The sequence below is a fragment of the Chlorocebus sabaeus genome, chromosome 20 (genome assembly GCF_047675955.1).
Source record: "Chlorocebus sabaeus isolate Y175 chromosome 20, mChlSab1.0.hap1, whole genome shotgun sequence".
NCBI lineage: Eukaryota > Metazoa > Chordata > Mammalia > Primates > Cercopithecidae > Chlorocebus > Chlorocebus sabaeus.
Window position 1 is genome coordinate 10,725,882 of NC_132923.1, and position 26,188 is coordinate 10,752,069.

The window sequence follows — 26,188 nt, forward strand, 5'->3', positions numbered from 1 at the left end:
TTAGACTTTTTCCCTATAGAGTTGTTTGAGTTCCTTATATATTGTCACTAATCTCTTGTCAGATGCATAGTTTGCAAATATATTCTCCCATTCTGTGGGTTGTCTCTTCACTTCATTGATTGTTCCTTTGCTGTGCAGAAGCTTTTTAATTTGATGTGATCCAATTTGTCCATTTTGCTTTTGTTGCCTGTGCTTTGGGATATTACTGAAGAAATATTTGCCCAGATCAATGTCCTAGAGAGTTTCCCCAATGTTTCCTTATAGTGGTTTCATATTTGCAGGTTTAAGTCCATCAAATCTTAGTCCATTTTGATTTGATTTTTTATATGACCATAGATAGTGGTTGAGTTTCATTCTTCTGTATATGGATATCCAGTTTTTCCAGCACCACTGATTGAAGAGACTGTCCTTTCCTCAGTGTGTATTCTTGGCACCTTAGTCAAAAAATGAGTTTACTGTAGATATATGAATTTATTTCTGGATTTTCTGTTTGATTCCATTGATCTATGTGTCTGTTTTTATGCCAATACCATACAGTTTTGGTTTCTATAGCTCTGTGACTAAAGTCAAATAATGTGATTCCTCCAGTTTTTTACTTTTTATCTTTTATTTTGGGTTTGGGGCAATATGTGCAGGTTTGTTATATAGGTAAACTCATGCCATAGGGGTTTATTGTACAGATTATTTCATCACCATGGTACTAAGCCTAGTACCCAATAGTTACTTTTTCTGATCCCCTCCCTCCTCCTACCCTCCAACCTCAAGTAAGCCCCAGTGTCTGTTGTTCCCCTCCTTGTGTTCTCATCACTTAGCTCACACTTGTAAGTGAGAATGTGTGAAATTTGGTTCTCTGTTCCTGCATTAGTTTGCTAAGGATAATGGTTTCAAGCTTCATTTATGTTCCTGCAAGACATAATCTCATTATTTCTTATAGCTGCATTGTATTCCATGGTGTATATGTACCACACTTTCTTTATCCAATCTGTCATTGACGGGCATTTAGGTTGAATCCATGTCTTTGCTATTGTGAATAGTGCTGCAGTGAATATACATGTGCGTGTGTCTTTATGGTAGAACAATTTATATTCCTTTGGGTATATACCCAGTAATGGGATTGCTACGTTGAATGGTAGTTCTGTTTTTAGCTCTTTTAGGAATTACCACCCTGTTATCCACAGTGGTTAAACTAACTCACACTGCCATCAACAGAATATAAGCATTTTTTTTCTCTGCAACCTTGCCAGCACCTGTTATTTTTTGGCTTTTTAATAGTAGCCATTCCGACTGGTATGAGATGACATCTCACTGTGGTTTTGATTTGTATTTCTGTAATGGTCAATGATACTGAACTTTTTTTCATATGATTGCTGGCTGCATGTATATAATTTTTTGAAAAGTGTCTGCTCATGTACTTTACCCACTTTTTAATGGTTTTTTTTTCTTGTAAATTTGTTTAAGTTTCCTATAGATGCTGGATATTAGATCTTTGTCAGATGCATAATTTGCAAAAATTTTCTCCCATTTTGTAGGTTGTCTGTTTACTCTGTTATAGTTTCTTTTACTGTTCAGAAACTCTTAAATTTAATTAGATCCCACTTGTCAATTTTTGTCTTTGCCCATTCCTACTTCCAGAATGGTATTGCCTAGGTTGTCTTCCAAGGTTTTTATAGTTTTAGATTTTACACTTAAGTCTTTTATCCATCTTGAGTTGAATTTTGTATATGGTGCAAGGAAAGGGTCCAGTTTCTGTCTTCTGTGTGTGATTAGACAATTATTTCAGCACAATTTATTGAATAGATAGTTCTTTTCCCATTGCTTATTTCCGTCAATTTTGTTGAAGATCAGATGGCTACAGGTGTGCAACCTTATTCCTGGGCTCTCTACTCTGTTCCATTTGTCTATGTGTCTGTTTTTGTACCGGTAATATGCTGTTTTGATTACTGTAGCTCTGTAGTATAGTTTGAAATTGGGTAACGTGATACCTCTAGCTTTGTTCTTTTTGCTTAGGATTACTTTGGCTATTTGGGCTCCTTTTTGGTTCCATTTAAATTTTAAAAGAGTTTTTCTAGTTCGTGAAGAGTGTCATTGGTAGTTTGTGCTCCTGGCACAACTGTCCTAGCTTTTCAACAGCTTTCCACCCGGAATTCCCACTCTCCCATTCATAATTCTACAGAACTCTTTATTTATTTGTTTATTTATTTATTTATTTATTTATTTATTTATTTATTTATTTAATTTTTGAGACAGAGTCTCTCTCTGTCACCCAAGCTGGAGTGCAGTTGCACGATCTCAGCTCATGGCAACCTCTGTCTTCCCGGTTCAAGTGATTCTCCTGCCTCAGCCTCCCAAGTAGCTGGGATTACAGACGCCTGCCACCACACCCAGCTAATTTTTGTATTTTTAGTAGAGACGGGGTTTTGCCATGTTGGACCGGCTGGTCTTGAACTCCTGACCTCATAGAACTCTTAAAAGAATGCATGGTATTGGCCGGGCGCAGTGGCTCACGCCTGTAATCTCAGCACTTTGGGAGGCCGAGGCGAGTGGGTCAAGGTCTGGAGATCGAGACCATCCCGCCTAACACAGTGAAACCCCATCTCTACTAAAAAAAATACAAAAAATTAGCTGGGCATGGTGGTGGGCGCCTCTAGTCCCAGGTACTCGGGAGGCTGAGGTAGGAGAATGGTGTGAACCTGGGAGGCAGAGCTTGCAGTGAGCCGAGATTGCACCACTGCACTACAGCCTGGGCAACAGAGTGAGACTCTGTCTCAAAAAAAAAAAAAAAAAAAAAAGAATGCATGGTATTGCAATTGTTCAAAGCGGAGTGACAGGCAAAGGGGAAGAAGGAACTAATATCCTCTAGCAGTGTATTTTGTGCCAAAAACAAGCATCTTCAAGCTTTCATATTCTCTGATCAAAATAACATTTTGCTTAAAATTACAATATAATTTAAATTCATTATTATTAGAAACTCAATATGGTCTGAATTGTGATGATTTTCCTTGGAAGAATATAAAGTATAATAAAGATTTTTTAAAATTCATGATAGTGGTTTTTATTTAGAGGCTATAGCATATTGTATTGTATTATTAGAGATGAATTAATTGATAAATTTATCACAGATATAAGTAAAACCAAATGGGAAACAATATTCCATTTATATGAATTCATCATATACAAACTTCAAGCATTATCACGGATTTTCATCAAGTGAAATGCATACAACCCCATCAACCTCATCATTATCAACAAATTCAATGAAATTTTAATGAATTACTAACATAAGGTATAGGATTAAACACAGATAGCCGAAAACGGATACCTCTTTTTTGCCATTAAGTGAGATTTCTATTGAGCCCACAGATGGAGGTCACATTTTTATACCATCAGCTCCTCCCTCCACTCTACTCCTCTCCCGCCACAGTGCCCTATGCCACCTATAAGATGCCATTATATTCCCTGAAGGCACTACCTCTCAAGCCATGGTCCCAGCTCCATTCTTCCATTCCTTACTCAACCCAGGTCCAGTGAGCTCACTGCAGCCAACACCTCAGGACAGCGGCTGATTCCATCACCCATGCAAAGGAATCCACAAAGCAATGGGGACTGACACCCAAAGGCAGTGACCCCAGGCCTGCCGTGTTTGCGCACACTTGTGCTGCGTCGCTTAGCACACAGGATCTGATTCAATTGCTCAGTTGTCCATCTGGCCTTCTGAGAAGCTGTGAGCTAGTCAAGGGGAGAAATGTGTTCTGTCTGTCCCTGTATTACCAGGGCCCACAAAGGACGTACCCTGGCTTCGAAGCCTGTGAGTTGAATGAAGAAAAAAAAGTGGAACAGCAGCCAGGGGGCCTGAACGGTGGATAATTGGACCGTCATCGGGATTTCCTGCTTCCCTTTTGTCATTCCTCAAAATATGCGCCTTAAGTATATGCTGAAAGCCTGGTCCTCGGGAGCCTGTGGTGCTTCCCCTCCCTTTGGGGAGCGAAGGAGGACACATGCTTGGGCTGTGCATCATAATACCCAGGATAAAAGGGCTGAGGCCCTAGGTTCCTCAGTCCACAATCACCTCAGGAAGAACCTTCGCCTGCCTACACCAAACCAGGTGAGCCTCCAGCTGGCGAGAGAAAATGGGCTGGAAGGGCTGCACAAACACGCCTGTGCTTCAACAAGGAGAGGGGAGGAGGCAGACGGGGTGGAGGCGGCAGAGAGGCTGTGGTGGGCGGCCAGCTGGGACTGGGATGGGAGATGGGCGGGGTTGTGAGGAAGACAGACGAGCCTGCGAGCCACTTCAGGGGTTCCGCGATGCTGCAACCTCTGGACCCTCCCTTCCTCATACGCCCAGAGGTACATTGCCTCCTCACACCCTCCGCTCACAGGCGTCCAGAGAGACGCCACCCTGGAGGGTCATGGGCGTTGTGTTCCCGGGACGCCTGCAGGAGGCGCTGTTCGCGTCGGATGCGGAGGTGTGACAGGCCCCGCGGGGCGTGCGCAGGAGCCCCAGAGGCCCATCCAGGAGTGTCAGCTGCCTCCCGGGCAGGGGAGAGGGCCGGAGGAAGGGGCAGTATCAGGACGGTTTAACTTCAGATCCCTTTGCATTCCTCTTCCCCAAGTCTTTGCTGGAGGGCAGACTGAGTTTAGGCGAAGAGATCCACAATTAAAGCAAAGCATGAAGAGGCCCTGGCCTGAAACCTGCATTGACACGTATTTTGCTTTGCTTTTATTTTGCCCAGGCTCCCTGACCTCCTGCCCAGATGTTCTGCCAGTAGAACCAGCAGCAGTACCAGCCTTCACCCAAGTGCCCTGCAAAGAGCCCAGCACAGTGTCTGCCTCCAGCTTCCTCTGGCTGTGCCCCAAGCTCTGGGGGCTATGGCCCCAGCTCCGAGGGTGGCTGCTGCCTGAGTCACCACAGATGCCGCAGGTCCCACCGTTGCTGGCGCCAGAGCTCCAACTCCCGTGACAGGGGAAGTGGTCAGCAAGGTGGGGGCTCCAGCTGTGGTCACAGTTCTGGGGGGCTGCTGCTGACCTGAGCCACGAGGTTAAGTGAAAATATTTGAGAAAAGAAAGTGCCAAAACGACTGGAACCAGCCCTAGCCTGGTGCTTCTTTGCTCTGTCTCCTCTTTCCTACTGAGATGTTCCTTCATAAGTTTCAAGTACTCCTCCAGGGGGTTTATCCTGCTGGTCTCAGTGTTTCCCCTCCTTCTTTAATATCCCTGTGTTGTGAAGAATAAAGCTATGTTTCCTCGTTGCACCCTCTGTCCAGTGCGTTCCTGTCTTTGCCCTACGGAAGGCTGCCCCACATTGGGTACATAGGCCTATCTTAGGAACAGACACAAGTGGGTCATACACCCCTCAACTCACAAAACCCTTTTAGTGGGGTTGTATATTAGTATGGGAATGAGGTGAGCAGTCTGTCACAAGGTCAAGGACAGAAGTGTGAGTAGGGAATAAACCCAGAGCTCTTGAAAGCAAAGGGAATTAGCTTACTGGGCCCATTCAGATCCTTCAGAAAACACTTTGGTAGCTCAGCCCTAGGCATGGCAGAGAGGAGGAGAGGCTCCAGACGAGAGCAGGTCCTTGGTCCTCTGGTTCCTCCAACTCTGATACTGTGTAGTCTTCATGACCCAGGACCACAGCAGCCCCCAGAGCTGTGGCAGCAACTGGAGCCTCCAGAATGCTCTGGTGGGCATGTCAGTGGGATCTGTGGGCCCATGGTGACTCTGGTAGCAGCTTCCTGCAGAGCTGGAACCACAAAAGAAATAGACTGGCAGCAAACAACCAAAAGGATACTTGAGGGTTAGGCACTTGGGAGGGGGCTGACAGAGCTATTAGTTTTTCCTTTCAGGACATCTCAGCTCAATGATCCCTGGAAGAAATGAAAAAGTAAATCATTGTTTTCTTTCTTTCTATCTGTCTATCTATCTATCTATCTATCTCCCTTTGTCCCTCACCATCTTTCTCAGACCCTGACCCAATGACCCTAAGCTCACAGTTTTGCTAACCTAAGGGCAGCAGGGAAACAGCGCCTTGGGCAGGAATGAATTGGCTCAGGGTGTTTGCTGATGAAGCTATTCTCTCTTCGTACTTTGATTTAGAATCAGAAAAAAGGAGATGGGATATGGAGAGTGATGATGGTGATGGGTTCTACTCCAAGTAACAGCTCTTCAAAATCTAACTCTTCAGTAGGAAATTCAACAATTATTCAGTAGGTGCCAAGATGTTTTCTGACAGAAGGGAAACGGGAAGTCCCTATAACACCCAAATATCTGGCCTTGATTATCAGGACTGTTGAAAACTAATTGTCCATACTATTTTATTCATTAATTAATTCATTCAAACAACAGAAGATGAGGATACAGTTCAGATATATGTTGACACAAAGGACTCAGAAATGTGTAAAATATGATTCTCATCCTTGAGATGCTGACAAGTCAGCAATCCACGTATGAGCTGGAATGATATGAACTATTATGTAAGTGTGTGGGAAGTCCATGGGACTTATCCTTTGGATGGTAACTCCCGGTTTCCATGACAAGAGTGAAGTGTTCAGACATTGTCACTAGTATCGTTTGTGGGTGTTGGGTGAGGTTTCTGGCCTGCAAAATGACCTGTGATGATCCTGTGGTGGCCTAGCTAAAGTGACTAAGAAGAACTAATGGGACCCAAGAGCCAGGAGTCCCTGGTCAGAAGGTTTCCTGGCAGAGGGAAGAAATGAAGCTGCCCTTTGAGAGAAGTTGGATCTGAAAGGGAAGCAAGCTAAGATAATGGGAGGCAGAATAGTGTGCAGACCAAGAATATGAGCACTGGAGTCAGACTCCATTGCCTCCCCCTTTTAAATACCAGGAGAAACCTAGAGGTGTCTAGGGAAAAACAAACCAAAAAATAAAGGCAAAATGAACCAGAAATGCTGGAATTAAAAGCAGAGACATCAATTAGCAGTCTAGATCTTTGATATAACAGACCTGCAAATCTAGCAGTCTAGATCTGTGACGTAACAGACATTGCTTCAGCATTTACTTGACTGCACTATTGATCAAAGAGATAGGAATGGTTCAGACACAGGGAAGCTCATATCACATCGGGCAGAATGCTCTAGGAAAAAGGAGGGATTGAATGATAATTGATGGGAGGAATAATAAAGTAATTGATAAAGTGATAATTAAGTTTATTTCACCAGTGTTTCTGCTGAATATAAATAACAGCAGTTTAATATTTTCCCATTGCATTTAATTTTTTTTTTAAGTGGAGTCTTACTCTGTCTCCAGGGCTGGAGCGCAGTGGTGCGATCTCTGCTCACTGCAACCTCCCAGGTTCAACTGATTCTCCTGCCTCAGTCTCCTGAGTAGCTGGAACTACAGGCACGAGCCACCATGCCTGGTTAATTTTTGTATTTTTAGTAGAGATGGGGTTTCACCATGTTGGCCAGGAATTAGATAATTATTTGGCATATGTAAATAACTTTGATATCTTTTGGTAAGACATCATTATTGCAGCAATAGTTCTGAACATTCTAGTTCCATAAAGAGGAGTGGCCACCCTCTTCAAAGCTTGAATACGTTACCAACATGACCAAAATATGAGTCTTTTCAAAACACTGTGGGAACATTAATTTTATACTAGGGCTTCAACAATATATAGAGTGAACTGACAAGAGGGTGAGGATTTGGCTAATACCTATTTGTGGTGGTTTTAAGGCATGGTTCAAAGTTTTTTGACATTCCTTTCATTGAGAAGTTAGGCCTATGTCCACTTACCTTGAATCTAAGCAAGTTTGTGACTCCTTTAACCAAATGAATATGGTTGAAATATGCTATGTGAGTTCAAAGGCTGGGTCACAAAAGGTCATGCAGATTCCATCTGGTCCTCTTAGGAGGCTGTCTCTGGGGAAGCTAGTTACCTTGTAAAAAGTCTGGCTATTCTAAGACCATCATGCAAGAGAGGCCAGATGTAGGTCCTCCAGGTGACAACCCCAGAAGAGGTCCTAGCTGGCATCCAGCATCAAGAGCCAACAATCCGAGCGAGCCTTCTCAGATGTCCAGCCCAGTCAGCCTTCAGGTGACCACAGCTCCAATCAACATCTGATGACAAATGCATGAAATGAGAATTGCCCTGCTGAGTCCTTTCTCAATTTCTGACCCATAAAATTGTGAGAAAACCAAGATGGCTGTCATTCCACATCACTTAGTGTGTAGTTTCACATCACTAAGTTTTGGGGTGGTTTGTTATGTAACAATAGGACATCCACTGATTTTCGGCCATCAGCAACTTACCTTCTTCCTTCTAAAGTTGTTGGCTCTGCTGAGGTGCCAATAGCCACTAGATAGCTTTCTTAGTCCATGCAAAATTCACCACTTTCATGCCTTAATGTTTTTCCAAGGCTAGGTTTACCTCACCTACATTGACACTCATGACACACAGGGTATGAGAATCCAACTGAATGCAGAGCAAGGAAAATGTCAGCCTGCAACATGCTCAATCGATGTCTGCTCCAAGTAAAAAGAAACTTCATCTGTTCCCATTGTACCTACAATGCCTAGAGTGGCACGACATTGGAGATACACTCATTATTGGGAGAAAAGCTGAGTGATGGGAGAGAAACTGAGGCAGGGCTTGGACTATGTCTGGGGTCCAGGGTCTAAAACCCATCATGGCCTCTGGACTGTGTCTAGACTTGCTGGCTCCTTGCTTCTAGCACTCCCATTATCTCAAGTAGCCATATGTTTCAAAGAAAATGATAACCATCACAGCTGTAGCTCATTCCCTTGATACATAGCTTCCTTTCAACCCCCACATCCTCACCACCTGTTTCTTTGATCACTAATAAATAGCGTGGGCTCCCAGAGCTCAGGGCCTTTGCAGCCTCCATACTAGCATTGGCCCCCTGGTCCCACTTTCTCTCTTAACTTGTCTTTTCTCATTCCTTTGACTCCACCGGACTTCGTAGCCACCGCCCCCCTCAGGCTAGTGTTGGGTCTGATCGCCCCAACACTCATCAAATGTTTGTGCAATCACAGTCTCTATGCACCCTGAAATGCACACAATTCCTATGAATTTTAGGCCAACTAGTTTCATCAATGCTTGAGGCTTTGCATGTACAACATACCTTAGTGTGGGACTCAGGTATTCCCATAAGGAGCTTGCCCATCCTTTTTCTTTTTTATCCATTATGTGTTTTAATTCTGACTTTTAAAGAGTACTTCCCAAGCATGTCTTAAGTGTACCAGGGCAAGAAGCCTATTACATTGATTCAAGTCTATCCAATTGTAAGTTTCATATATCTGTTCACTTTCTCAGAGAACCCTTCTCAGCCAGTTAAGTGATTTGACTAGCAGAGCAGATTTGACTTCAACTTTCAGTCATGGTTCCTTTTGACACTTTTCATTCCAGTTTCTTAAGAAATAATGTGTCCAAGTATATTGGAGCAAAACTGATTTCCAGTTTGCCACTTTTTAAAAATGAAATTTTAAAGAAAGTATTATAATCAGTTGAATTTCCAAAGTATCATATAGGTCTTATTCTCTGTCTAAAATGTCCATGCTCAACCTCTGATTTCCCTCAAAACTTTCTACTTTGACTTAGCCACAGCTATATGATTTATTTTCATCTTTCTGAAGTTATCTTGAGAACCATCATGGCTTGGGTTAAACAGCCCCCTGTTTTGCAATATTATTTCCAAAATCCAGCTATCAAAATGAAACAGCACTGATGATTCACAATAATCACTTTGGTTTGAGTAGAGATAAAACACTGCCATATTCCAAAGTTGGGACAGGAGCTCCCCAATTAGAGTCCAACTATAATATGGCTGTGTCTCATTATTGTTGAGTTCAAAAAGTAACACATGACAGAAAATAATAATAATAATGAATTCAATTCTATCTCAAATCTCTTAAAAGAAATTTACAGATATGTAATCTGTACCCCCAGAAACATTAATCCTGTCTCTTTTTTCTGTTTTCTCAGAGCACAGAGTCTTTCATTAGCATTCCCATCAGAGAAAACTTCAATTCCAATTGCTTCAGATTTACTAACTTCAGCTCACCTCCCTCCCTAAAGTCCATTATGTGCAGCTTGATTTGATCTTCATCCTTCAGAGCTTTCTTTCTGCCTCCATACCCTCCATCCTCTTTGGTCTCATTCTTGTCGATTTTCTGATTCTCTACGCCACCCTCAACAGAAACTGTGGGCTCCAAGATCAAATCACTCCTCCCACAGTATCACACAAGAAAAGTCAGGCCTTTTCTACGAGATTTTCATCAACCTCTCTCAATACCTCCCCATTCTCCTACACTTCTATCCTCAAATCTCCCACAGGGACCCCCTGCATGAAGAAGAATCTGGCCCATTAATTTTCCAGCCACAAGCTCGTATTATTCTGGATGCATGGTGTGCTAGACCTTCAGGAGCTGAGGGAGGGGAGACCCACTGAGCAGCCTTCTGTGTAGCAGAGTGAAAGACAAGTGAGATGCAGGTGCTGTTCAGAAGCTTTATTTCTCTCTATAATCAGACACAAGTGATAACATTGTCAGGAGTAAAGGAGGCTTCCACAGTCTTGGAAAACACATGGGTGGAGCCTTTTGGAAAAAGCATCCTTCCCCATAAATGAATGATTAATTAGGATGTCTAAGAAAGGATCTGTCAAGTTAGGGCTTTTCCTTGGTCCTTGAGATACTTGTTTCCTCTAAAGTCACTTGTCTCCACATCAGGAATTAGGTCAGCAGCAGCCTCCAGAGCCATAGCCACAGCTGGAGGCACCATCTTGCTGACCACTGCCCCTGTCACAGGAGTTGGAGCTCTGGCGCCGGCATCGGTGGGACCTGCCGTGCCTGTGGTGGCTCAGGCAGCAGCCGCCCTCAGAGCTGGGGCCACCGCAGCCCCCAGGGCTTGGAGCACAGCAGGAGGAGGCTGGAGGCAGACACTGTGCTGAACTCTTTGGGGGGCATTTGGGTGAGGGGCACTTGGGTGGAGGCGGGCACTGCTGCTGGTTCTGCTGGCAGGACATCTTGGCAGGAGGTGAGAGCCTGGAGAGATAAAAGGAAAAGCTCAACACAAAAGCTCCAGGCTAGTGCCTCCTCTACAAATGGTTTTATGAAGTCCTAAGACCAGTTGCTTCCTGAGATATACACTTCACGAATAAAAACAGAAACTCATCTCAAGTAAAACTGGCCTGGTAAGACGTTTCCTTCCACTTTTCCCTCTTCCAGAAAAGAATACTGGTGTCTTCTAACTGGGCCCCAAGTCCTCCTGTCTTCATAGAAACACTGATGCAAAAACACCTAATTGAGTAATGATTCTCAGAGAATATCACTGGGCATGTATGCATCTCTTAGGAAGAGTAGAGAGAATACTGAGAGCCAGGGCTCTGGTGTGTCACAGACTTCCATGCACCCCAAAGAGGTTCCTTACTCACTGCCCCTTCCCCTACCCTCAGTTGCCCTCTGAAGTCCTCTTCCTGCTGCGTGTACATCTGACACCTCTGCTTCCCCCTTCCCTAGTAAAATCTGGGCTTATCTTCTCCAGACATCCCCAGCTGCGAGTCCCCTCTAGATACTTGCCCGATACAGAAGATACTAAGGAGGAGAAGGCTGTTCTTTAGGAGGCTGTGGATGAGGAGCCCAAAATAAGAGCCTTTTTATCTTGTGCAGGGTTAGTGATGCACAACCCAGGCATGCTGCTTTCACCACAAGGGGAGGTGGCAGAGCCAAACACTCCCATCCCAGGCCTCCAGCATCTTCCTTCATGCTTGCCAAGATGCCTGTCAAGAGGAAACCAGGAAGTCTTGATGACAGATCTCCACGTGTGTTGGGGACCTGTCATTTCTTCTCCTTTCACTCATTTAGCTCAGATGCTTTAGTCTGAGCTCTGTCCCTTGCATTTTGCAGTGAGAATGTATAGATGCATATGACACATTTCCTGATCTAGAGACTTTCAAAGTTAACTGGACTTACATCAGAGATGTAAACATATGTGTCTGATATGATATCATGTGATGCATCCTGGGATACAAACATCTTTTTTTTGGACATCAGTTCCCTATTCCTCTGCATATTCCCCAGGGGTATGGTTTGTTGAGATGTAATTGGCTCCTGACTCTTGGGGATGTTGGATGATCTGAGACCACTGGACCCTGGGAATGAGATGTATTAGGTAGTGAATGGAGGATGGGACCCATGCCCTGTCTGGGGCAGTTGGAGCCCATAAGAGGATTAAGGTAGGATTATATGAATAAGCAGACGAAATCATTAAGGAACATGCAACAGTTGAGATCACAAGACTCATACTTAATATGAAAAACATAAGTTGGCCCATATTTAGCTTCCCATGGGATGTATGATACTGATGGTAAGCAAATAAAATGGTCCATGAGCAAAAAATATATAAGATAATTGGTGAGAGTCATGAAGATGATTTGTTCAATGAATTGCGGATGATGAGGTTAGTGATGGTAGTGACATCATGTGCATCACATTTAATGGAACAAACCTTATGCATTCTAACGTGTCTGTAGGATGAAATATAGTCTGATTCTTATTTTTCCCATTCGATTTTATGATAGTTTTAGACATGAATTTTTCACTGAATTCACCTCTATTATTACAATACCTGTACTTTGCTATTTGTTTCTAAAAAATTAAAGTCAGAAGTATAACAGAACATTATATTTAGGTTAAATGGTAATTTTAAATAATACATGTTTATGGTAAATGCCTGTTATCCCTGTACTTGATAGTTTATGTAAATCCCTCTACTTGATAGTTTATGGCTTTTAGACAACAAACTCCCTATCAGAGCATGCACTTTACAACTTACCCTCTTTAAAACATGGTGGGAGGTTGAAGGCAGAATTCCATGATTTATTTTGAGATATTTAAGAGAGAGTGAATTGTCTCTAGGAATGTGGCTTGGGAATGGAGGAGGAGGAATAGGATTGACTCTCCTCTCTGATATTCTTCTGTCTGCAGAGGCCTCTTGCTGAAGGGATATTTTTGGGCTTAGCTCCAGGGCTACACTAGGCGCCCATTTCTTTTACATTCTTTAGAACCCACCAATTGCTAGTGCATTGGAAGGAATTACTCATGATGATTGAAATGGATACTTTCTCATTCCACACTGGTGAAGCTGAAAAGGGGCACAATCTTTTGAAAAATTCAGTTAAAAAGTTACTGGGGTTTAGACTTTGCTGCAAATCTGAACATTCATTTCTCTGTATCTTGTGTTTATCATAAGCAAGGCTTGTCCTCCCAACAGAGAAAGCATGATAGCCATTTTCCTGCATGGGTTGCAACCCTGAGTCATTGGCAGCTGGGAGAGGTAGGAGGTGGAAGCATTAATTGAGAAGAAACATAAATCACACATTTTGGGCAAGTTTCAAAGGAACAAAGCATCCTTGCCAATGACATTCAATATATCGTGTTACCTCTGTTTTATAAAACATAGTGGATGACTGTTAGGCTTTCCTCCAGCCCCGTTCTTGACTGCCTGTCTTGAAAGCCACCCCACAAGACCTGGAGAGCGCATTAATCTCCCTTCTACCGTAGTGATTCCTCCTGTCACTCACTGTCCTCCTTCTGAGATCAGGTGTTCACAGTCCTCACACGCACAGGATTTGTCCTGTGCTGACAAACAGTAGCTATAAGATCATGATCTGGTCACTTCCCCTACAGCACAAGGCCACCTCCCTGAGAATGATAAGTCCCAGGAGTCCCATCCTGAGGAGCCTTGGCTTCCTGTGGTCCAAAGACAGCAAGGAAATACAGAGACTGCTCTGGCTGGATGAATCCAGGAAGAATTTCATGACTTAGTCATTCCAACTGGTACTATGGGAACAGGCACTGCAGGACCTCAGGTTTAGCTCCCTGGAGTGCATTTTGGACATTCCACATCAGCAATGAAGAATGAGTCAACAAACAGAATTCTTCTCCCTTTGCTTACAACTCACAGTTCCGTCTCCATTCTGTTCCTGCTATGACTGTGACTATTACATTCCATGGCAAGCAGCTAAGTCATTCTTAAGGAAAATGGGAATCAGTAGCCAGAAAGTGCCACATATCTCCAACATACCTAAGTTTCTTATATGAATTTGAATTTTCCCCTCAGATTAAGTGGTATTTTGAGATATTTACACTTCTCTCTATTTTCCTGAGAAAGCTCTGGTAGGACCCAGTGTGTAAGAAGATGTTGGACCCAAATTTTCTTCTTGTGTTAAGATGTTGGCTGAAGTCAAAAGATGAAAATAATAGATGCCTCTTATCCCCATATACTAGTGTAACCTCAGGATAAGCTGCTGAAAATCTCTGCAGGACTTGCTAAGAAAAAAAAATGGAACTCTATTTCTCTGGTTCAGTTATATATTTGGAAGGCTGAACTTTGGTGAGAATTTTTTAGATAGGGAAGTTATTGTCCTGAAAGACAATATTGTAGTCTCCCCCTAATCTTCTACGGGGGAGGGAAACTGGTTGTCTTCCTACAACAGAGGTCAATTGAAAGGGCAGGATTCACAATGACAGCTTGTAGATGTTAGAGATTCCTTCAAGAAATCTTTATTCCTTTATCCCTCAGCAGAATGTCTGCTATGGTAGTAGACTTGATGTTCTAACCTCTGAGCCTATTGTTGAATAAAGAAAAGGAATTGAAGAGATAGAACAGGACGTTGAGACATAACAGCAGATGACATCTAAGAAGGAAGACCAGCTTCCACAGTCTTGCTAGTATTGTGCTTAGGAAGGTTTTCTGTTGGGCAGAGAGACCTCATTATCCAGAAGCTATGGCTGGTGACAATGAAGGTAGGAGCTTAGGCAGTACCTGAAGGGTTAAATCTGACTGCTCATCCCATGTCTGGAAATCATGCTGCGAGGAAAATCCTTGAAGATGCTCCAGAAGCACTCACAATAGCACCCTATAAGACAGCCCTCCTGCAGAACCTGCCAATAGAGGAAGCTAGTGGTACAGTCACATGTATACTGATTTCCCCTCCCCTTTTCCATCTCCCAATACAAAGGAGGAGGAAGGGGTACTCAGGAAAAAGATGGAGAGGTGGTAGTGAATGAGAGAAAGAGCCCATCATATTCCCCTTCCAACTCCAGTCTCCTGGGAGATACCTGGGCAATGCTTGTGTGCAAGGGAGAATTTGAGTTTCAAGTTTTGTTCAGAATTAAATTTAGCTGGTCTGGACTTTAATATCCATAGAAGTGACTGACGAAATGTGAAATTTCCCTGAGGTATTTTCAAGAGAGATTCAACACAGCATGGGAAAAAACAACGACCAGAAAAGACAATGCTTCCTGTTTTTGTTGTACTGACTTTAGACTGTTCAATATACAAGTTTGTAGGCTCTTGGGTTTTTATAAGAAGGGGGCAGTTTTGGATGCTCCTACCCTTTCTGGCGTCAATCAAATCAATAAATGCCAAGATTCCAGGTCCCTGAGGGCAAACGAGAAGCAAGTTCAGGAATGTTGGGTGGAAGCTTCATAATGACCATACACAGGTACTGTAAAGGCAATTGGAAGCAGAAACTGGGTAGTTGCTGGAGACGTGATGGGGTTTGGAAGGTCAGGGAGGAAGTCTTTCAGGAATAGGAATATCATGGAAGATCAAGAGGGAGGACAGGGAGCTGGGTGTTGGATGGTGAGAATATTCATGTACTACTTACCTGTAGTCCATGGGGAAAAGGGAAAACTCTCTGGGAGGCAATAGAAGACCCTGACCAATATGACCTTGCCAAATTCCTTTTCCTCAACAACTTCCATCTCTTTTGCCAATTCTTTGCTACAATTATCTTTTACCATGTTTTCTCTCAACATTCTGCCTATCCTGAATGTAGGGAGAGGATTGGACATACTAGAGGCATGAAGGATCTGTGCTAGGTCCCAGGCGGCTGCATCACTTTAGTGACAGATACTGTGTGCTCAATGAATACACTTTGACTCTGAGGGAGGTCTCATCTCCAGGGGGTTTGGAATGGACACAGGTTTGTTCATTGTGGAATGCAAAACCTCAGCAGAGTGGTTAGGGGAAAAGTGAATGAAAGCATTGAAAGAGCGCAATGATATTTGACAGAGAAAATCTGGAGTGGGCAAAACAAGAGTGTTCTGGCTGCAACTACACCTGGGCATTCTGTTGAGTGAGGATCTTTCTAGAAATAAGACCTAAGAAGGGATTACTAAGACAAGGATACACTTGAGTTAGAAATCAAACATTTGTTGATGCAAATGGCTTTGAAACACAAAAGATTAGAATATATGGTGCATGCCCAATTTTCAGACTATTAAGAGTAAATTCTACAACGGCATTCCCATCCTTATCATCTTTACTAATGTTCCATGGGACTTCTCCACCAACGAGGTGCAGAGGTGAGGGAGGAGGAAAAGCACCACACTGGGAAGAGGCTTCTCTCTTTGCTTCACTGGATCATCCAGCCCTGCTCCACTGTGGTTTTCAGTGCCCTGGTCACTGCATGAGTGACAGCATCCAGAGGGCTGATGCTGTGCCTAGTGGGATGTGTAAAGCCTGTGATGGAGCGTACTCCAGAGTTGAGGCTATGACAGCTCCCAGAGCTGAGGCTCAGTGGGAAGAGACTGCAGTGGACACTGAGGAGCATGTCTGAGTACCCACTTTGAGGGACATTGGGAGAGGCTTGAAGCTCCTCCTAGTTTTACTTCCAGGATGTCTTGGGAAAAGTATAGTGACTATAGATGAAGTAAAAAGAGAGATAATAATAGGTAATTGTATTAATTTTTTAAATTGGATCTTTCTATATTTATTTCAAAGCATATGTGGCTTTGAATCCACAACTTAGGAAAAATTCCCAAGCAGAGGAGAGCAGGAAATAGAAAGTAGCTTGGGTTGAGGTATCCTGATTCCAGTGAGGACTGAGCAAACCTTGGAGCTCTTTCTCTATTTTGTTTTGCAGGCAGCAAATGGGTGGTGGGATTGGGAGGGGTGAGAGTGTGGGTCTTGTTTAGGAGTCAGCTTCTTTGCCTCTGTAGCCCCAAGGCCTCTGCATCTCCATGGCAAGTGTCAAGAGTTTTGAGGAGAGTGGGGATTGAAAAAAGCCCATGACTATTCACATATCTGTGCCTCAGTCTTTCTGTAGGTCTGCAATTCTTTATTTTTCATTCATTAACATCATTCCTTCTTTAAACAAGTTATATTGAGATGGTGACACTGTGCTGGGCAAAGCATATTCAAGACTGAAGAAGATACCATACCCACCTCTTAGGCTGATGGAATAGTGAGACTGACAGATAAGTAGGAAACTAAGCCTGAGCCAGGCAAGGGTGCTGGAATACAGTGTGTGGGTGTCCCCAGGCCTGAAGTCAGGGTTTTGGGGCATTAGTCCCTTTTGGTTCTGTAGTGACTCTGAATAAATGATGAATCCAGATGGTGTCACCTGCTGTCACTTGGGATTGTTGATGGGATAAGATGTGGAGCCTGTATCCATCCAAGGGCAGTAAGCCCAGGCATGGCAACTAAGAGAAATTTGTGGACCCACGAAACATCAAGGAGGTGCCCAGGAGAAAGAGACAATGCTGAGGTCGAGGTAGAACAGGGCTGAGGGGAGCACTGGGGACATGTACAATCTCAAAGGTAGAATAATTTTCTCATTAAGAGCATCTGTTTTGGAGACAGGAACTTCCAGGTTTTAATCTTTCCCTGCCTCTCCTAAGAGCTGTATTAAGGTAGAGATGTCTGAGGCAAAACCAATCTGTTTATATGAAGGCAAAATGACCCAGGGATATCACAGGTAAATTCAGAGACAGGTATAAGAAATCTACAATGGCTTTGGTAATATACATCACGGATTAACATACATTTAAGTAACCTTGTGTCAGGATCTTAGTGACTGCAGTATTGATTCTAAGAGACCCAGGGAAGAGAGTAATTCAAATTGGATGGGATGACTAAGAGAGATTTGTCCACACAGAAATGGTAATTGATGGGTGTGATTATAATGAGGTTAATATGATCACCGTGAGCACCAGACACGAAGTGGACCAAGGTTGTAGAGAGAGCACTAAACTCTATAGTATTTTCCCAATGCATTTATTATAACAATAGATATGTATTTTATCCTGAATCATGATATATTAAAAGTATATAAAAATGGAATACACAAGTAAGTTTCAAACATATCCTAAAATTATAAGGTTTTGATAAAACATTATTATTACATTAAATGTGTCTGAGTATCCTGATACAGGGAAGGATATAGGTGTGGCCATTTTTTTAATTTGCTCCATACATTATAGCCAAGTACCAAACAGAAGCACTTTCAAGATACCTGGGTGAATGGGGTTGTTCACTGAGAACTGGGAAGTGAGAAAGGCACTGGGAAGGGACAAGGACTTTTCAACTGTAAACAAACATTTCACCATTGGATTCACCCACCTACCCCTTGCCTCACTAAGCTCCTACCTTCGGTGTGGAAGCAACCAGACATTGAATGCCCTTTTTGTATTCACCCAAACAATGATACCCACTTCTCAAAAGTTTGCCCATGATGGGCACCTTCACTGGGTTTAGCCACCCTTTACCAGCATCTGTCAAGTGCTCCAGAGTGGGAATCCAGCTGAATATAGAACCACCTTTGTCTAAATGTGCTGTCAGGCAAGGAAATCGGAAAACATCTCTAATGGACCCACTGGAACATAAGATCCCTGAGAGGGGACTCCGTCTTGTTTCAAACTGATCTAAGCACCTAGACCAGTGCCAGATAACTATGAGCAGATAAATTATGAATGAATGGGTGTTGGACTTGGTCTAGAAGTCATAACACAACATTCTTTATGTCTCCTAGGCTGATTTTATTCAAGAATTTCACAATTTTTGAGTAGCAAGTGGTTGTAGTAGTGAATCAAAAGTGTATATAATAGGCTTTTATAAGTCCTACACCTGTGGTAACTTCTTAAAGAAATCTTTCTTAGCCAGTTGAATGATTAAATGATGAATTCAGCCTGAGTAAATGATGAACTCAGATGTTGTCACCTGCTGTCACTTGGGACAGTTAATGGGATGAGTAAGATGTGGAGCCTGTATCCATCCAAGAGCAATAAACCCAGGCGTGGCAACTAAGAGGAATCGAGCTGGGCAGTTGATCTAAACTCATCAGAGCAGTTCTGACATCAACTTCCTCATAGGATCCCTTTGGGTACCTTTTTCATCACAATGAGTTAAGAAAATGAATGTCTATGAACACAGAAGAGGGGAGTAATTTTCATTTCCCTATTTCCCAAGAGTTGGGAAAAAAAACTTCTAAAATTTAATATATTCGCCTATTACTGGATACATTAATTTCTCTGTTGTATCTAGCCCTAAACTACTCTTAAGATCTGCTCTTTCACTTTGGCTCAGTTTATGAGACCTCCTTGGATTGCTAGTATTTTCCTGATGAGCACCAAGGCTTGAATTTTTACTGAGTCTTTCTCCAGTTCATTAACATTCTCAAAATTGGTAGTGAAAGTGAATTGTTCTTTTAACGCACATCAAGAATAATGATTTTAATCCTGTGGTGCAGCTGAATACTACACTCTGGGTCCAAACTCTAGGAGGTGAACTCCTTAGAAGTGTGATTCATATGGTTTGGTGGTTTAGTGATGTATAATTCAAACAACAAAATACTGTGGACTAAAATAATTACCAAACAAATCCACTGTTTACTCACATCTCTTAAAACATTTTAGAAGAACTCCGAACACCACAGCCATCAGGAGCATAGGCTTCTCAGCAAAACTGCCAAGGTTTTCATGGCAGCTGTTGGGAGACCCTGGACACTCACTCCATAATGATTCTCATCTGTAAAATGGGACAAGGGTTGTACCTAACTTGAAGGACTGCAGTGAGGATTAAATTATTTACTGTATGTCAAGCCACTGGCACACCATGAGTAGTATACAAGTCATTGACCCTATGAATATATCCAGTTTACAACTCCTGCAATGATCAGGTTTTTATTTTTCTCACTTCCCCTAAGTTCCTCTCAGTGTGTACCTCTGCAACCATCTCCATCTCTCTCCTTACACCCATCAACGATTCACCTTTCAAGGATCCCTTCCTACCTCCTCAACACCCAGATCTTCCATATAGAAAAAAGGTGAATGTTCCTCCCTGCAGCCCTGTGGCCCTCTGCAGCCTCTTTCTAGCAGCAACACATAAGTCCTCATGGTCTCCCTATGAGTGAAGAGAAGTATTGTCTCTCATTCTTCTCATCTTGTGAAACATTCAATCTGGGAGATAAGGAGTGAGACAGCAATGGAGCAGCCTTGGGAGAGGCAATATAGAAATGTAGGTGGGAAAGGGAAGCTTTATTTTTTACAGAGTGAGACATAAGTGCTGCTAAGCACTGACCAGAACATGGGTGTGGAGACAACCATGAGGGACACCCAGGGAGACTGCTGGAGATCACTGACAGCCCTCATCAGGATGAACTCAGGAGCTCAGACTGTGGGCAGGAGGTTAGGAGTGGGTACATCAGACTGAGGTTAATCCTGGGCACTTAGGGTCTCTGATTCCTCTAAACCTGCTTATCTCAATGCACTGCCAAGGTCAGCAGCAGCAGCCAAAGCCCTGGCAACAGCTGCAGCTGCCAGTGGGTAAACTCACAGCAGTCTTGTCTCTAATGCCTGTGCTGGTGGAAGAGACAGCACCTGTGGTGGCTCAGGCAGCAGCTACCCTCTAAGAGTAAAAGCAACCCCTGGAGCTGTAGCCATAGCAGGAGAAGACTAGAGGTGGACATGGGGCTCGGACTGGGTGGGGAAATCTGGGAGCCTTTGGAGGCTATCCCTGCTGCTGGTTTTGCTGACACGAAATCTCACAAAGCATCAATGACTCTAGAGAGAATGCAATAATGCAAATGAATCTTTGTAATGTCTCTTCTCTGATGGGTGTACTTCTGCACTAAGAAATATAGGGAGGAAATGAAAATCAATTTGGAGTTAGTTTATCCTGGAAAGATGCTCTTTTCTCTTTGGTCACCTGCTACAAAATGATACTGGGTCTTTTCTAATTGAGTACCTAAGGTGTCCTATCTCTATGTAATCACAGAGGAGAATAAACTTGTTTGGGTAAAGCTTCCTTGATGATGTCTGGTGAGATCAGTGTATCTCTCAGAACACATACAGGAAGAAGATGAGAGTGTGCTGAAGACCCATGACCTTCACAGTCACAGGACACCTGAAACATCCCGGGAGGGTACCCATTAATCCCACACTCTTCCTGCTACCTCCATCCCAGACCTTCTGCTTCCTTCTCCCCTGATGGAAGCCTGGGTTTGTCTTCCTAGGTCTTCCAGTTCCAGGTCCTGTCTACAACTAGACATCCATCTGATGTCATGGCAGCAAGAGAAAGCTTATTCGAAAGAAGTCCACGGTCTGGGAAGCCCAAGACAGAGCTGCTAGATTGTGAGGGGTAGCATGAATGGGTTGCTTGGGGAGCTGACAGCACCAAACGCCACAGCCCAGGTCCAAGCCTTCACCGTCTTCCCAGGAACAGGATGGCATGTTTGACACAGGAAGCCCTGGTCCTCACTTGTACACCTCCCACCCAGGCCTACATGTGTGCTTAAAATATGTCACGCACCATGCATTGTGGTGGAAGGTAGAGTTAAATATGACACATCACCTGACCTATAAAAATTAGCTGTCTAACTGCATGGGCAGTCAAGTAAAAGGGAGCCTGCTTCCATGAGATAAGTACTACAATGTAAATGACTACCCACAAAGTCCATGGTTCTTTGCCCATCTACTTTTTTCTGTAATGTTCCCTTAGGAAAATCAAGCACCAGATGTGATCAGCACTTGCTGTGGGGTGGTGATTGAGCTAAGGATGCTGGACATTCAGAATGGGCTGTGTGTAAAACAGATGGAAGCATAAAGTCAGCGGAGATGAGGACTCTTGAAAGAGACTCACTGGTACCCAGGAAGTAACTAACATAGGGCCCTGGGCAGGAAAGGAGGAGAACCAAATGAATACCTGATTGAGGGGCAAATATGGAGAAGGAAAGTACAACAATTGGAATGCCAAGAGTCACAATAAGCACATTACAAAAGGGATGCTCTTCCATCAAAATCCAGAGAATGTGTGCTCTTTATTTGAAGACCATGAAAACACCGAGGGAGGAGTCGTTCATCTGCTTGGACTTGAAATGAAGTTCTGCAAGCATGCATGATAATGAATGGGCTTGATGAAGATGATTTTGGTATGTGTTGCTGCTTTTGAGGTTGATGATAGTGGTGGGTACATCTCATGTAATGGAACTGACCTGATCATGTCTATATTTTGGGTACGGAGAATTGATGCAAACTGAATGCTATTTTCCCCTGTGAATTTCATTTTAATTTTAGATACATTTCTCATTCAATTAATATCTAATATTAAAATAAATACCTTTTGCTAGATATCTTTCAAGATAAATCAGTCAGGCTGTAACCAAACTTTATCCGTATTTAAATTAAATTATAATTGTCAATGAAAATTAAATTGTGTTCACTATCGGGGTTATAATTTTTGTCTTCTCATTCTGCCTGACAGTACACTCTGGTGAACTGAAACAGTGATGCCTGTGGGAGCATAAAGGCACTGGGCCATAGGAAAGAGGGTGGCTCTGAATGTGGACTAGGGAGAGGGTAGCTTTAGGTATTGATATTCTCACCAGCCTTTTCCTGCCTCCAGCACATGACCCCTGTCTCTGTCTTGGAAGTATATTCAAGAATTATCCCTTGGACTACTTTTGAGTGGCCACTTTACTTGTAATGCTAAGGGTTCCTTCGGTGGCCTCTGTCCTGCAAAGAGACATTTACAAGAGATGGACGAAGCACTTTCTCATGGTAGCCAGATTGTGGGGCTGAATATAGCTGAGTGGCCACTTTTGCTTCTTAGGAGTAAAATCTGTAGTCATTGGGATACAACAACAGAGGAGTAAGTTCTGAAGTTTGAGTACACCCCAGAACTGTAGTGGGGGCCCTTTTCTGTTCCTATGGAATGCAGCAGATGTCCACACATGGCTTTCTCCACAGCCCCAACCCCGGCTTGGGAGGCTCTATACTTATCCTGGTGATGGTGCCCATCAACCTTTCCTCCCTTCCATGAGGGGCTCCCAATTCCTGGCTCCGCTGTCATCAGAGCAAAAACTACACAGGTCTGAGGCTGTGCAGCCATCCTGTGATGGCAGAGGGTTGACTGAGAGACCACAGTCCAGCTACTTGCCCAGAGCATGAGGTCAGCTCTCTGGGGTCACTTCTACCAGGGGTAACACACTTAAATCTCTGGATTTCTAAGGTCCTTGGAGGTCAGGTGACAGGAGAACCTGGCCTGGATGGATAAATCCTGGAAAATTTCCTAACAAGTGAGACACCAGTGGTAATGAAAACAAGCAGCTTTATTTTTTGGCAGGGTTAGGCACAGGGAACTGCCAATCCTTGGCAGGGGCAGGGATGAGGGAACTGTGAGCTCCTGGACATCAGACAGGAAGCACCTTCTGGGGACAGCTTGGATACTCAACAGGAACACCCCCAGTTCAGCTTGTGAAAGCCAGAACAAGGTATCTGGAAAAGCATGCATCAGGGTGGGGCTTTTCCTGGGCCCTTCGGATTCTTGTTTCCTCCAAAGATCACTCATCTCATCATCAGGATGCAGGTCAGCAGCAGCCCCCAGAGCCATGGCCACAGCAGGAGCCCCCACCTTGCTGAACACTGCCTCTGTCACAGGAGTTGGATCTCTGGCGCCGGCATCGGTGGGACCTGTGGTGTCTGTGGTGGCTCAGGCAGCAGCCACCTTCAGAGCTGGGGCCACAGCCCCTGGAGTTTAAAGCACAGCCAGAAGAGGCTGGAGGCAGACACTGTGCTGGGCTCTTTGGGGCGCACTTGGGTGAGGGGCACTTGGGCAGGGACTGGCACTGCTGCTGGTTCTGCTGGCAGGACATCTTTGCAGGAATTTTACCTTGAACAAAATAATAGAAACATTTGAGCACAGAACCTTCAGACCATCTCCTTATTTTGGGGTTTGTCACACACTGACACCCTTGATGAAGCCACTTTCCAAGCCAAGGTCTGTGAGAGAGAAATGGAAATGTAGTAGAGGGAACCCTACACATGCATTTGGATAAAGCATCCTCAAGAATGTAAAATAGATCTATGTGCATTCCTGACAACATGCTCCAAACAAGAATGTGAAGGAATCCTAAGGTCCTATGGCTTTTGCAGCTCATGAGTTCCTGATATGTACCTTAGAGGCTCCTTATTCACCATCCCCTCCCCCACTGCTGCCCACTGTGGGCCTCTTTCTGATGGTTCCATTTCAGTTCTAGGCCTCTCTTTCCCAAACACTCCCAGCTGAGGGTCTGTCCCCTTGCTGGCCACTCACCAGATGCAGAGGAGGTAGGAGAAGGCTGCTCCTAAGGATGCTGTGGATGAGAAGCCTAGGGTAGGAGCCCTTTTATCCCGTGCAGTGTACATGATGCACAACCTGAGTATGCTGCTGCTTTCACAACCAGGGAGGTGACAGCACCAGATACTTCCCAGTTGCCTGCTTCCTCAGCATGTGCCTAAAGGTGTAATAAGATGACCCCATGTGTCTTCCTGGGCACATGCCTAAAGATTTAATAAGATGGAAGCAGGATGTCCTTGTGAGTACTTCCCACTCTGGTCCACCCTGAACCTCCTGCCCACCTCTGCTTGTTCATTCACAGGCTCTGTTTGTTTCACTTATTTCAACAGTAGTAGTATGGAGACGTATTGGACATATTTCTTCCACTGAGTACCTTGCAGCCTAAATGGACTATCACTCAGAAAAGTAAACATATTTGATCTGATGAAATAAGCACTGTCACGGAAGTGTTTAAAAAGACTTCAAGCCTAAGACCACAGCGTTTGTAAGTCAGTCCTCCATTGCACTGATGGTCCCAAAGGGTGACGGTGTTCAGGTGTTTTCCGGGAATGACAGCTGGACACACTTACCATTTTTTGTAATAAAAACAAAGTCTACTCTTTTAGAAATTTTCAAGAATACAATACATTGTTATAGTCATCATGCTGTACAATAAATCTCCTGAATTTATTACTCCTGCCTCATTGAAATTTTGTATCCTTTGACCAACATCTCTCCAGTTCTTCCCCACTCCCCAACCCAACCCCCGATAGTGATCATTTCTACTTCTATGCACTTCACTTTTTAAGATTCCACATATAAGCGAGATCGTGGAATATTTGTCTTTATATCTGGCTTATTTCACTTAGCATAATATCTTTCAGGTTTATCCATGTTGTCACAAATTAGAAACTTCCCTTTTTATATAAGGCTGAATTATATTTCATTACGCTTATATATCATGTTTTTTAATCCATTTACCCACTAAAGGACACTTAGGTTGATTCCTTATCTTGGCTGTAGTAAACAATGCTGCAATAAATATGGGCGTGCAGATATCTCTTCAAAATACTGATTTCATTTCCTTTAGGTATATACCCAGTAGTGGGATTGTTGAATCACATGGTAGTTTCATTTTTAATTTTTTAAGGAAACTTCATAATGTTTTCCACAATGGCCATACTACTTTATATTCCCACTAATACTGTAAAAAGGTTCCCTTTTCTCCAAGTCTTTGCCAATACTTGTTATTTCTTGTCTTTTGATAATATCCATTCGAGCAGGTGTGAGGTGATACTGTGTTTTTAACTTGCATTTCCCTGATTAGTAGTGATATTGAGCACTTTTTTATATATACTGTAGGCCATTTGTATGGCTTCTTTTGGGAAACCCCCTGTGCCCATTTTTTAATTGGTTTATGTGTTTTCTTGCTATTGAGTTGTTTGAGTTTCTAAAATATTTTGGATATTAACTCCTTATCATATGCATAGTTCACATATATTTTATCACATACTGTAGGTTGTCTCTTCACTCCATTCATTGTTTCCTTTATTTTGCAGAAGCTTTTTACTTTGATGCAACCATATTTGTCTATTTTTTTATTTTGTTGCCTGTGCTTTTGGGGTCAAAATTCAAAAATAATATTTACCCAGGTCTAATGTCAAGAAGTTTTCCCCCTGTGTTTTACTCCAGTAGTTTTAAAATTTCAAGTCTTATGTTTAAGACTTTAATACAAAATTAACATACAGAAATCAGTAGCACTTATATATACCATAAAAAGCTATCCAAAAAGGAAGTTAAAAATCCCATTTGTAATATCATCCAAAAAATACT

General features: G+C 43.2%; 2 protein-coding genes and 1 pseudogene across 2 annotated transcripts; 1 reads left to right on the forward strand and 2 right to left on the reverse strand.

The window, feature by feature from the left end:
• Positions 1-4,751: 4,751 nt before the first annotated feature.
• LOC103223999 (late cornified envelope protein 3A-like) lies at positions 4,752-5,027 on the forward strand (annotated as a pseudogene).
• Positions 5,028-10,456: 5,429 nt separating this feature from the next.
• On the reverse strand, positions 10,457-11,621 carry LCE3B (late cornified envelope 3B). Its single transcript, XM_037997562.2, has 2 exons — positions 11,554-11,621; positions 10,457-11,019 (listed from the first exon to the last, which is right to left on the reverse strand). Exon 2 carries the CDS (start codon positions 10,998-11,000, stop codon positions 10,713-10,715), a length of 288 nt encoding a protein of 95 aa, XP_037853490.1. The 5' UTR covers positions 11,001-11,019; positions 11,554-11,621; the 3' UTR covers positions 10,457-10,712.
• An 11,936-nt stretch (positions 11,622-23,557) lies between these two features.
• LOC103224001 (late cornified envelope protein 3C-like) lies at positions 23,558-24,400 on the reverse strand. The gene is made up of 2 exons (XM_037997564.2): positions 24,353-24,400; positions 23,558-23,929 (listed from the first exon to the last, which is right to left on the reverse strand). Exon 2 carries the CDS (start codon positions 23,910-23,912, stop codon positions 23,628-23,630), a length of 285 nt encoding a protein of 94 aa, XP_037853492.2. The 5' UTR covers positions 23,913-23,929; positions 24,353-24,400; the 3' UTR covers positions 23,558-23,627.
• Positions 24,401-26,188: the final 1,788 nt, after the last annotated feature.

What these genes read in the sequence shown, in the direction of transcription:
- LCE3B (XM_037997562.2), bottom strand. Translation starts at nt 11,000, where the DNA reads ATGTCCTGCCAGCAGAACCAGCAGCAGTGCCCGCCTCCACCCAAGTGC.
- LOC103224001 (XM_037997564.2), bottom strand. Translation starts at nt 23,912, where the DNA reads ATGTCCTGCCAGCAGAACCAGCAGCAGTGCCAGTCCCTGCCCAAGTGC.